Source organism: Centroberyx affinis, unplaced genomic scaffold (assembly GCF_046629955.1).
Source record: "Centroberyx affinis isolate AG114_WGS23_722 - 3 ecotype Tasmania unplaced genomic scaffold, CSIRO-AGI_Caff_v1 ptg002833l_1, whole genome shotgun sequence".
Classification (NCBI taxonomy): domain Eukaryota; kingdom Metazoa; phylum Chordata; class Actinopteri; order Beryciformes; family Berycidae; genus Centroberyx; species Centroberyx affinis.
In genome coordinates, this window is record NW_027280975.1 from 1 (window position 1) to 13,890 (window position 13,890).

The 13,890-nt window shown below is 41.1% G+C and overlaps 2 protein-coding genes across 2 annotated transcripts in view; both read right to left on the reverse strand.

The window, feature by feature from the left end:
- Positions 1–3,876: 3,876 nt before the first annotated feature.
- On the reverse strand, positions 3,877–4,406 carry LOC139658110 (caveolae-associated protein 4a-like; the record flags this gene model as incomplete). Its single annotated transcript, XM_071536147.1, has 1 exon — positions 3,877–4,406. A coding segment is annotated over exon 1 (408 nt), but the record flags the coding sequence as incomplete, so codon positions are not given.
- Positions 4,407–11,892: 7,486 nt separating this feature from the next.
- Positions 11,893–13,890, reverse strand: part of tmeff1b (transmembrane protein with EGF-like and two follistatin-like domains 1b) — a 61,203-nt gene continuing 59,205 nt past the window's right edge. The window contains exon 10 of the mRNA XM_071536146.1: positions 11,893–11,977. Coding sequence (XP_071392247.1) covers positions 11,893–11,977 — 85 coding nt within the window. The remainder of the gene's footprint in view (positions 11,978–13,890) is intronic.

Consider the following 13,890-nt stretch of genomic DNA (forward strand, 5'->3'; position numbering starts at 1 on the left):
TAAACTATTAAATAATGTATAAATTAATACCTTAGTTAACATGAACACCATTAGTAAATTACACGTTAACTGTTAATTGAGGGTTAATGCTTATTAAGCATTAACTAACCCTTATTAAGCATTAACTAACCTTATTAAGCATTAACTAACCCTTATTAAGCATTAACTAACCCTTAACTTAGTGACCCTTATTGTAAAGTGTTACCAGGATGGGACATTTCATCTTTAGTAACTTTTCATGTTAGTAAAACATACTCTTTCCCTTACTTAACGTGTTGAAATTGTCAGCAGCATGTTTATATAACACCACAGTTATTGTATTATTTTTTATTGGTTTAATATTCTATTATTTCTCCCTGACTGAATCCTATTACTTCTGCTGCTGCAACAACCTCCACGGATCAAAAAAGTTTCATCTTATCTTATGTTACCTTATCTTATCTGATTTTATCTTGTTTTATTTGGTCTCATTTTCTCGTCTTATCTTCTTTTATTATCTTATCTTATCTTGTATTATCTTACCTTATCTTATTTCATCTATTTTTCTCTTGTTTTATCTTACCTTATATTATCAAGTGTATTATTATTTTGTCTTATATTATCTTATTTTACCATATCACTTTTTATCTTACCTTATACTGTTATCTTACCTTATCTTATCTCATTTTATCTTATCTTATATTATCTTACCTTACCTTATTTTAACTTATCTTACCTTATCTCATTTTACGTCATTTCACTTCATCTTATCTTACATTATCTTAACTTATCTCACCTTACCTTATCTTACCTTATTTTAACTTCTTACCTTATCTCATTTTATCTTATATTATCTTCCCGTACCTTATTTTACCTTATTTTAACTTATCTTATCTTACCTTATCTTATCTAATTTTATCTTATCATTATCACATCTTACCTTACGTTATTTCACTTCATCTTATCTTACATTATCTTAACTTATCTTATCTCATCTTCCCTTATCTTATCCTCTACACATTGCACCAGGAGGCGGTCCTTGGGGCAGATCAGGATGATTGACAGCTCCTTCCTCTCTTTATATCGGCCCCTGCGATCTGCTGCCACATCAGCAGGGCAGAGCGAGGCTGATTTTCTCTGACAGCAGTTTATTGCGTGTCCCCGCCGGCGGTAAGGGAGAATGCCACGGCGCCCAGAATAGGCCGCTCTGTCACGGATACACAGCAGCTGCTCGCCCAGGAAGGCACATAGCGCTCCCGTTACTATTCTGAAGTCTGAGCGTCTCTTTAACGAGGACGGCTTCTCCAATTAATACTGAGATATTGATTGCTGAACGTATATCTGTACGGTGACATGTAAAGACGAGGGTCAGACCGATAGATCGGTTTGCCGGCCAGTCATGTCATCCACCTCTGATATGATGGAGGCTCCTGTTTTTACAAGTTTATTTTCTAATTTCACTATATACAGTATATTCATTTTTCACCTTTACTTTCTATGCTTTCTATGCTTTTTTCATGTATGTACAATGTACTCTATACAGCTACTTAGACAGTCTGTAAAACCTGCAGCAAAATTTTGTTTTCTTTACCCATTTTCTTTATTCTTATTTGTTCAATAATGTTCTCTGTAAGTTCATTTTTCATTTAAAGACAGTAATTATCCCAGAGTCTCCCTGCCATCGAATAGCTGTGGTGGGTCATGCTGCCTTAAAGAGCTTCTAACCTTAAAAAAATTTATTAATCTGTGTTTCAATGGAGAGTTTTAGTGTCCCATGATGGTCTAAAAGCTTTTCCACCTTGACAAGAAGAAAAATTCAGGGAAAACTGTGAATATTTGGAATTAAAATGGTCAAATTTTGAATACTGGCACAAAGTATTGGCCAGTCTAAAAATATCGGTATTGGCCTTCTAAAACCTACAGTATATGTCCTGTTGTCAGGTACTGTACAACTTAAATTGTCCCTGCAAGACAACTTTCTCGTACCTTTATTGTACTTTGAATTCAGAGATTCTGCTTCTGATTCTCCTTTCTAATCTTGTCTGACCATAGCTTCACTCATATTGCCTGCAGCGATGGGTCGGGTGTGTTTGATTACCGTTCAAACTCCTGTGAGTTCAGAGAAATGTCTTTTTCTGTCTCTCATCTGACCAGCTGAAAATCCCACAGTAGGTCTACTACTACTATTATAAAGTCTGTCTGTCTCTTAAACAAGGACAGTCTCTTCAGTTAACAGTAGCATCTCAATTGTTGTACCTCTCTAACGGGTGCTGAAGATGAGTTAACAGAGACCCATGTTCACCTGTGTTGCTTTTGACATAAAGCAGTGATTCTCAACCTTTTTCATATCAAGGACCCCAAAAGTAGTCCACATTAGAGCTACGGACCCCCATTTGATGAGATTTTGTCTCTCTGACCCAAATCTGAATATATTTGTATTGTTAGATATGATTTTGTCCAGGTCTCCTTACCCCTCCTTGTCCAATTCCATGACTGTCTGTATTATAGGTAGAGAGATAACAGTGAAACTATGATCAAAACAGTCATTCCTCTACATTCTCTAATTGTTAACTTCTTGTAAATGAAATAATGCTGAAGTTTAACAATTCATCATTTTGCTGGGGACCCCCTGGAACCCCCTCAAGGACCCCATGTTGAGAACCACTGACGTAAAGGACCAAAAAAGACTTGGATCTTCCAAATTACAGCTACCAATGTGCTGAACCTGGCACTTTGTCTCTAAAAATGTGTCCATGTCTACCTTCACTTCACTTCACTGCAGAGTGGAGCGGGGTGTTTCAGATTACCAATAAAACTCTTCAGAGAAATTGTTTTTATGCATTTCATCTGACCCGCCTGGGGTCGTTCGCAATTTGGACGAAAGTGTGCACTCTCAAAGTAACGAGGACGGTTTCCATAAATTGCCATCATTACAGAGCAGAGGGCCCTTAAGTGTTGAACCTAAACTTACCTCCCCTCCCCATCCTCCTCCCCATCTCTCACTGCACCCACCATCTGATGAACTGAGTCAGGGTTCATTTGAGTTAAGATCTGTCTCTTTCTGCTTGGCACAGATAGCACACAGGCAGAGTTTGTATCGCCTGAGGGAATAAATCCATCCTACTTTTGAGAGTTAACTTAATTATGCTCCAATTCCTCATAAACCGCAACCTGGACCTAGATCTGATAATCCCGGGCGGAGCTGCACTACCGTGGAATGCAATATCTGCTTTTTGCTTTGAATGGATTGATTTATTGGTGGATTGAGTGTTTGATGTTTTTAAGCCGTTTCCACTGTCAAGTATTGTTATTGAACTTCCATCACAATTGCATATCGCCAGGGTTCAGACACAGGTCTGGAAAGTCCCAAAAATCCCAAAAGTTTGGAAATTGGACAAAAAGCTTGGAAAAGTATGGAAAAATATTGTTGTACCCTCCTAATATATACATATACCTACACATTTTCGGTGGTTTTAGAGCCCCATCATCACACATACTGTTTCTCTGAAGAGTCATCTTCATGTATAATGTGATATGACATAGTCAGTGGGAGCAAGATGACTAGCGGCGAAATTCAAGTCTGGAAAAAGTATGGAATTTTGAAATTGAAACTGTGTAGGAACCCTGTATAGCTGTAGAAAAGATGTGAAGGTGTGGTACCTACACTTTTGGTGATTTTCATGTTTTAATTTCACCTGAAGGATTACATGCTCCTCTATGGGCTGAGAAAATCCTACGAACCTTGGCCTTATGAAACCCTTTCACAATCCATTGGATAAACTCAAAAATACATGACCGGCATGCTAAAAAGAACTCTGCTTTTCGTGACATTTTACAGTTATGAGACTTTTATCCAACAATAGTTGCATCTTAACAACAGTAATCCTGTTAATTTACCTGATAGATGACGACGCGGAACTTGTTGCGGGTGAGCAGCTCGTCCTGCGTGGTTTCCACCTTCTTGACGCGAACGTTTTGCTTCTCGACGCGCGTCCGGACCTCCTTGACGTTGGCGCTGACCTTGCGGGTCTTCTGCAGGAGCTTCTCCACCGTGCCGCTGGTGGTGGTGTGGTCCTTGGCCAGCTTCAGCACGTCTCCCTGGATGGTCTTGATGTTGGTCTCCAGCTCCAGCTGACGCTCCTCCATGCGCTGCTGGCAGGACTGGACGTTGTCGATGATGCCGGCCACGCGCTCCAGCAGCGACAGGATGGTCAGGGCGCTGATGGGGTTCCCGGCCTCGTCCTCCACCCCGACGATCTCCAGCTTCTCCTGGACGCCCGCCGTGCGATACTTGTGCTGATCCATTGCTCTTGTTTCGATGAAGGGGGTCTTAAATCAGATCACCTAAAATCACCTTAAGATTGACGTCTTGAAGCTGGCCTGGAAGTTGGCGATTTGCGGTTGAATTTGGGAGCGGGGACCGGGACCGTCGGGGGTTGCCAGCTGAGAGACCAGAGAGGCGACGCCCAACCACTGTGACCCAAACTCAGGTCTGGGGAAAGGAGAGAGGGGAAACTCCACCTACCCCTTTTAAAAAAGTCTACGAGATCCAAAGGGAACCTGTTCTCAGCCTTCATCGAGAGGGGGGGAGGAGGAGGAGGAGGAGGGGGCACTAGGCTCAAAGGGGAGCGGCGATGCTAACATGAACCACACAGCTAAAAATACTCTTCTTTGTAAGGTGACACTCGGACATTTTGGGAAGATGCAAAGCAGGGGATGATGGAAATCCCCATCCCAGCCCCGCTTCACTTTGTTAGACCCATAACTGATCGATTCATAATTTTCCGTTCAGTGAGCAGCGTAATTATTTGCACATATGTTCATGCTGGCAGCTGCGAATCTTGTACATCAACAGCGGCTTAAGAGTCATTCTTAAAACCCGCGGTGACAGATGCAGAGGAGCCACAGTTGTCCGGCCTGATTACACAGCGTTGGAATGTTTTCGGGGGGATTAAACATTGCGGCGCTGCCCTTCTTGCTTTCCCCTGCTGTAGCAGAGTCCAAACATTGACTGGGAGTGAGATCAGAAACCTTTTATAAGACTGACAAAGCTGGAGCTCAAGAAGTGTCAAAGTGCCACTATTTCTGCACTCACTTATCCGAACAGGCGTTGGATCGAAGGATTTATGTATTTCGAGTGTTACTTATGTGGGAGCGTATCTATGTTCCCAAGGTCCTATGTTCCTAGGGTCCTATGTTCCCCAGATTTATATGGCACATAATGGGAACATGACAAAGGGTCCTATGTTCCCAGGGTCCTATCTTTAACCCTAACCCAAATCCTAACTAACCATATTAAGCAAATACAGAGCTGGGGAACATCTTTTTCAGGTTCCCATTATGTGCCATATAAATCTGGGGAACATAGGACCCTGGGAACATAGGAATGACTCCACTTAGGGACTAGATGTTCAACAAGTGTGTCTCGATTGACTTTACATGCTGCGTGCAACAGAGTGATAAATCGTAGATCATTAGGCCCACAGTTTGTCAATGCTGCGTCCAAATTCACGAACACGCTTTGTCATCTGTCGTTATTAGCATATGCTGTGTTGAGATCGACCTCCGATTACTTAACATACTGTATGCTTAAGCGTTAGCATGCAGAGCTAAATAGATTTGGAGATTTTGGTGCCAATCCTCTCGTCACGTTGGGTAAGGAGGCCAATGGGACAAACTCCCAAAGAGTCGGTGTAGACCTTTAAGATTGTCACTTTTTGCAATGCAGTTGGCTCAGACTGCAGAGGACCAATCCCTCCTCATCTTGCCCCCTCCCCTCTACACACACACACACACACACACACACACACACACCCCAGACCAGGTTCCCATTCCTCTCATCCTCTGGCTGTCACCCACTGCAAAATAACATATCCATCTTAACAAGTCAGTTAATGTAATACTGAACAGTTACTCTGTACTGGCTGTATGGGCACTTATTTTTTTTTACCTATTTATACTTTGTTTATACCTTTCGCACTCATGTACAGTACAGCTTTTTTTTTACGCACCCGCTGCAATATTCGTCAAACTATTGGATTTACAGATAGTGAAAAGTATTTTTCACTTTTCAATCGGTGCTGGTATAAAGGAAATCATCTTGTACTACCGCACATGATAGAATGCAGCTCCTGTGTTTTATTAATTATCCCACACCAGAAGAAAGCATTGTTCCGCCTCACACAGGACAGGAGGCTTCATCGGGCCACGACAGGATTTAGTCATGATTATGGATGTTTTTTGCAGTGTGGAAATTTGACTGCTGAATCTATTCGACTGAAGCCAGCAGCTGCTTCTGCTCCTGAACCCCCCCCACCCCCCCCCCCACCCCCATATCTATAATTACCCCGGGGTGGCGTGCCCGATCCCCCGCCCCCTGGCAGAAATGTACAGTGACACGCACGGCGGTTTATTTTCATGTGGAGAGGCGGTGACCTCTGCTCCCGTTCTGGCTTCTGCAGATGAGCAGTTTTTAATTAGACCGGAGCGCCAATTAATGATTTGGCCCCTCCCCTCCGGCGCCAGGCAGAGGCTGGGGCGGGCGAGGTGGGCGGGGACTGATGATGACACGGCCGGAGGACATATTCACCCTCGTCTGCCCAGCTTTTCAAACCCCAAAATCCCTCTCCGCCTGCTGAGCTTCTATAACTGGAGGTAGATGGAGTGAATATTTCCCAGCATGCTTTCTGCATTAGTAATCACCAACAACATGTCCATCTTTTGCAGTAAATGTATCGCTGCATGGTGTTTATCTGACAGCAGCAATATGCAAACCTTTTTAAATAGGTTAATTATAGAGGATAAATTGAGCATAAAATTATCATTTTGGATACCTGATAAAAATTTGCTGTTAGAGATAATTTAATAAATGGTGAGAGCATTAGCAGCAGTCTTGGTGAGACAGTTATTCTGTGTCAGACAGATGAAACCCTTTGTGCCAGGTAAGAGTTACGAATAGAGTAATTGTTAATGAGATAAAATCTGAGATGCATGTGTGCGTATGGCTGGGTCGAGCTCATGTTTCCCAGCATGCTCTCTGCCTATATAGAGGTTTTACAGGTGTGTCACAAATCTCCTATTAACCACAGCTGGCGTCATCATGGAGGAACATTGGAGAATTGGTTGTACGCAAATAATGGTGAAATATTTAACAAGCAGCTAGAAGCAGAGAGCAGCTGAGTCAGCTTGTTGTGGTGTGGATCCATTCAGTAACGTTCTCAGTAAAAGTGAATAGTGTGATAAGGTGGATTTGTTTCCAAATGTAGGTTACTGTGACACAGTAAACTGTCTTGTCTTTAGCCCTAGTCTCTACTCCAAAACATGAAGAGTTGCAGCTTGAGAAGAGTCAGCTCAGTTAACCTGAACAAACTGTTAGCTAGCTAACTAGCCAGCAGACACACTGATGTTAATGTGAACATGCTAACGCTAGCTGCTACTAGATACGTTAGCTAGTGTGCTAATCAGATGTGTTAACAACAAGACAGTGATGGTTAGCTGACCAGATACTATGGTTAGCTAGCTAACAAGCTGACATTATCTAAACACTAAATCAATCAGATGGATCAGTGATGAAATGATCAGTTCAGTCAGAAACAGACAGAAATTAACCGTCTGTTCAATTCTGTTGAGACGACAGAAACACAGTCAGCTGTTCACAGAGCTGAGGACCTCCAAGATGGCCGCCAGAGGGGGGGTTAAGTCACCTGAAAGCCTCTATTAAGCCTCACTGGGAGGTGAAGCTCTTATCTGTGTAGAGGAAGACAGAAGCCCAACAACAGTCTGCTGTCTGTCTGAACTGAAGAGTCTCCTGTGACCGATCACATGGTACACTGAAGGTCATCTCATTAATCTTTGTCCCTGCAGTCATATCGCTCACACTGACAGACACACACACACACGAAAGACAGCATGCATGCACAGAAACACACACTCATGCACAGGAACACGTTTACACAGGTAGATATTACACACACACACACACACACACACACACACACACACACACACACTAAACACGCTGGTTGCTGTCAACAGAGCATCAATACTCCTTCACAGCAGAAAACGTTGTAAAATGAGAACAGCATCAGAAGAAAGATGCATGACAAATCAAAGCCTCTGTGTTGAAATCTCGCAGGACAGCTTAAAAAAAAAAAAAAAAAAAAAAAAAGGAACATATCACTCAAATGACACATCTGCACGCCGGCGTACATTAAAAAAACATTTCCTTTTTATTTTTGCAGAGACCAAAAATAGCCTCCAAAAGTCCTACATGCAGAATATTAACAACATGTCAAACACATTCTAGTCACATTTAGAGAAGTCACGGCTGCGATGGTCGACGACAAGTAGAAACACGTTGCTCAGCGGGAGGGGGAGGGGGGAGGGGGGGGAGGTGGGGGGCTGCTGACCTACGACCTGATGAACGTAGACGAAGACGTTACAGAAAAACCCCGACGACGGAAAAAACGGAGAAAGACAAACCTCCCTGAACTCACACTTTGGACCTCAGCACAGCTTCAGTTCCTCCCCCATAGATACACACAGGAAATAATGCTGCATTCACATCGTACAGATAATAATGGCGTGACGTTTCAAATATGCCACGCCCACAAAGTGCGGTACAACAGATGTGACCCGCTCAATTTCTATAGATAAGAATACCGATGACACGGCAAAAAGTGCGGTACAAGTGATAAAACCCTATTCTGTTTCTGTGAGCAAAACAGTAAATTGACATTTTCTGAGGTTGTTTTTTCTGTTCTAATAATTTACGTGAAATGTATCTGGTGTAAAAAATTTGACGTTACCTTTTCACGGTTATCACACAACACGATCATTAAAATGTTTTTTCTTGAAGTCTCAAAATGCGACTCTTCTCTTGAACGGAAGTTTGCACGGAAGTTTGCTAGCTTGTTAGCATTTTGTGACTTCCAGAAAATAAACATTTTAATGATAATGCAGTTCTCTAAGTTTAGGCAACTAAAACAACTTGGTTAAAGGATACGGCTGGTGTTTTAAATACTTTTATTATCGTCAACAAATCCTATGAAAATAACAAAATCAACAATGCGTTTGCTCTGCTCCCGTTACCTTCCGACTTCCCACATTCCCTTTTTAGTCAACCCGGAAGTCATTGGGTCCAATTGTAAGCTAAACACCTTTAATACCAAAAGCATGGAAGTTTGCTAGCTTGTTAGCATTTTGTGACTTCCAGAAAATAAACATTTTAATGATAATGCAGTTCTTTGATAACTGTGAAAAAGTAACGACAAATTATTTACACCATATTACATTTCACATAAATTATCAGAACAGAAAAATCACCCACAGAAAATTTTAGATTTTTTGTTTTCCCATATAAATAGAGCGGGGCAGATCACTTGTGGGTGTGGCCTTTTTGAAACATCACGCCGTTCTTATCTATGAGCAAAATGTGGAACGTCTGCACACTTTCGAGTCTTTACTTTATTCCCATGCGATGTGAATGCAGCCTAACATGCTAGTGGGGTACACGCTCGTCAATTCCTATCGACTCATATTAAAATTATCGATGAACCAAATCTGAACATCTGTTGGATCTTTGTCAGTCTGCCGTCTCGGCTGCCATGTAGGCTTCTTCATATCCGTTTGGCTTCATACTCTTGAATGACAGTAAAATGCTAAGACTTGCTATGATGCTAACAGGCGAAGTCGTTGCACCCCGCTAGCACCCGAAGGCCCGTGTGTATCTATTCAATATATCCCCAACGAAAAATCACTGTAATATTCCTATAATAATTCTACAAGGAGTTATAGTGTTTTAATACTGAGTTTATAATGAGCTTATTGTACTTTATGGTAAATCTTTTTATCACCTGTGGTATAACTATAATGCGGAAGCCCATTGAGGACATGTACTCATACATTTCCCATTATTAGTTAATTTTCTTTGTTTTCTTGAGATATCGAGTTATATGTCATTATCTCCAGAGAATATATTTTGTTTTCCTGAGATAATGAGAAAATTATCAATGTCACCCCCTGAGATCTCGAGATAAATTTCTCATTATCTCAGAATAGATAATGAGGTAATTTTCTGCTTGGAACTAACATCCAAAAGCCAAATGTTGTGGCTGGCCGACCTGTTAGTGTTCAGGATCTTCAGTCAGTCAGCATGAGGAACAATATCAATTAATCTCAAGATAATGAGGTAATTATTCTCTGCCTGTTAATTCGTTATTTCGAGATGAGAAAATTATGTCGTTATCTCAGGAAACCAAAATGTGTTATCTCGAGATAATGACTTACATAACGTGATATCTCGAGTAAGCAAAGAAAATTAACTTGTAAATAACATGTATGAATACATGTCCTCAAGGGGCTTCCGTACTATAACGTTCCTGTTTTTCTGCGATATTTGTGTAGTATTCTAATAGTTACTATAGGAGTACAATAGTTCTTTTTCGTAAGGGATGCTCTGTGCTTGGAATGTCTCGCTGAGGAGCAAATGCAAAACTAAACAAAAAAAACAAAAACAAAAAATACAAAATTATACTCTCACATTCAAAGAAAAGCCTTGATTACATCCATATCTCAGCGACCAGGACTTTTTCATTTAAAAATGTCATTAAGAGTTGACAGTCCCTCGATGTGCCGTCCCTCACTCCAGCGTTTCTATCACATGGACAAACATCCCCCCCACCCCCGCCCCCCCAATCCTTACCACCCTACAAAAGCTGACATCCCTTCCCTTACAATCCTCTGAAGCTCAGTTTTTAAAGTCTGAGATGAACAAAGAAAAAAAAAAAAAACGCCTGCCTCCAAGCATTACAATCCATTCGAATCTGTCCCTCATCAAAGCGAAAGTGGTTTCAGACGGGACTTTGAAGTTTCCCCTGTGAATGACGTCTACGAGTGTTTTTTCATTTATTTTTTTTTTTCTTTTCGGAGAAAGACAGGAGACTCGTTTTAAAACATTACACATTCCTTAATTTTTTTTTTTTCACACCGACTGAATTCCCCCCCCCCCCCAGTGTTCCTCTCCATCTCTGCCGTCCACCAAACCGACCGGATTTCCACCCGGCTCGCCTGCGGTCATGTGCTGTAACAATCGGATCTCGGCGGCGGAGGAGGAGGAGACGGAGGAGGCTTTGAGGCCGTCAGCTTTTCTTTTAAAAGTTAAAACTACACCACAGTACACAGTTTTCACAAGTCATGCTGCGATTATACAGGAACTAGAATTTAGAAAACAAATGAATATCCTCGTAAAATTAACGTTAACGTAAAAGCTGTAAGAGCTAATTTAAAAAGAAAATAATTACAATAATAAATTATTAGCTTGTTAAAACACAGTGGATTCTTTACATGGAATTTTATATCAAAGAATAAGTGTAAACATATCTATCTCACTGGCTGGCCCACTCTCACCCCCCACGAAAAAAACATAAAAAACTGCATTTGGTGATCAGCTGCACATTATTTGTAAAAAGTGATAGAAATATAGCGAGAAACAGAAAGGGGCATAGAAATAATCATTTCCAATAAATAGCACATTCCAGAGGGGCGGACATTCCTGTCTCCACACAATTCTAGGTTAGCCAGTTTTCCAAAGGTACCGTATTCGTAAAGCATTCAACGTAACCAAACAGGAGTAATTAAGACAACAGAGACGATAAGATGGTGAAGTGACAACGGGTTTCGTTGAGTTGGCTCCTCGGTGCTCGGTCTCACGGCGGTCTCCGAAAAAAAGGTTGCGATAGCGCAGATCAGTGCGCTACAACAACAAAAAAGGAGAAAATAAGGCCCCTGAAATAAATATTCTCATTCTTCTTCTTTTTTTTAAACGTTCTCCCAGGAAAAAATAATAATACGACACATCTACCGTTAAAAAATGGTATTCCCACGCCGTAAGAAAAAACTTATCAAAAAACACGGCTATACCATCCTGGAGTTAGTGTCCGATGAAAAGTGTCCGAGGTTTTGTTTTTGCCGGCGGCCCCTGTTGTTTTTCGGGCATTTCCTAATGAGAGAGAGAGAGAGAGAGAGATTTAGTCAAAAAATCCATGCTATACTGAGTAGCCCCTTGTGAGCCTACAGAGAGAAACTTGGACTTGAACTAGTGATGTGTCGGTCGTGAACGAGTCGGCTCTATGAGCCGGCTCCTCTAAGTGAACGATGAGAGCCGGCTCCCGTCTGAGAGCCGATTTCTTTTTTTCTTTCTTTTATTTTGTAAATTAATACAGGACAGAATAATATGATGATCTTTTCGCCACGCTGCTCGGCCACGCGCACTCCATGCACTGACTGAATGTTGTGTTGATGTGTATGTGTGTGCGACCAATCACGTGTGATGACAGACAGAACAGCAGAAAACAAGATGAGTGACAGTCGCATACGAAGTAGCATTTGGATGCATTTTAATAACATAGACGACCTAAAGGCAGAATGTAGTGTTTGATGTTTTTACATTATTTAAGGTTTTTATACCAAACATAATGTAAAATTATGGTATTCTGGAAATGATAAGATTTAGTATAATTACATTGAATAATTTAAGTGATAAATGTGCACATATACCAATCATAGGTTAAAACATTGCTAAATTTGGCTAAATTATAAAAGCCAGAAGTGGTACTAAATGAAGAGCCGTTTGGGAGCCGAAAGAGCCGGCTCTTATTGCTGAGCTGAGCCAAATGATCTGGCTCACTAAAAAGAGCCGGAATTCCCATCACTAACTTGAACCAAGATGATTTCATAAAAAGTTGTGAAATTTGCACAAACTCTGAAACGCAGATTTACGTGCTGTGGACAATCGGGAAAATGACGTTCCTCCAGCACAAACTGGATTGTGTGACAAAAACCCAAATTGGACACAACAATTTCAGCTAAAGGTTGGCTAACGGTTACGTTTAGGCAACTAAAACAACTTGGTTAAAGGATACGGCTGGTGTTTTAAATACTTTTATTATCGTCAACAAATCCTATGAAAATAACAAAATCAACAATGCGTTTGCTCTACTCCCGTTACCTTCCCGACTTCCCACATTCCCTTTTTAGCCGTCAACCCGGAAGTCATTGGGTCCAATTGTAAGCTAAACACCTTTAATACCAAAAGTACCAAAGTATTACTGCTTGTTTACCTAAGGCCCTAAATGGTATAGCTCCTAAATACATTTCCGACCTGCTCACTGGCTATAAACCAATCAGATCCCTCAGCTCATCAGGCATGTGTCTCCTAAATGTACCTAGAGTTAAATCTAAATCAGGTGAAGGTGCATTTAGTCACTATGGTTCTGTTCTCTGGAACTTTCGTTTTTGTTTTTTTTCGGGTTTTTAATCGTTTTTTTTTAATACAGTGGAGTTCTATGGCTGCATTGGGCACCGGCTACATGGACCAGACTTGTTGGCAAAACAAATTCATTGCTGATTTTGTTATTTTCATAGGATTTGTTGATGGTAAGAAATGCATTAAAAAACACCAGCATTATCCTTTAAGGTTGGGTTAATAGGAAACTAAAACAGCTTGGTTACAATTTGCTGAGAAAACGTAAGTGTAACACTTAACATGCCACCAACACGTAATCTGGTGTTAACAAGTCATGTTCAATTCATGTATTTGTGTGAGATCAGGTTGATTTTGGACGTTACATCTTTCCTACTCTCTCTCTCTCCTCAGACTGTTCCTCTCTAGTTCCTCTTGGCTTTTTCCAGTGGAAGGTTCTGCAGCAGGTTTCAGGATGTGGGTGGGATCTGACAGCGACGCTCAAATCTTTAGTTCTGCATAGAAACTATTCTGAACACATGATGCTATCCGTGCCTTTCCTCTTGATCTACAATTTAGTGTCAGTGGGACAGAAGGAGTTGTTTTCAATGACATCTTTTTTCAACAAGTCTGTCTGATGATTGTGTTGAAGTTCATAGTGGATAGAAACC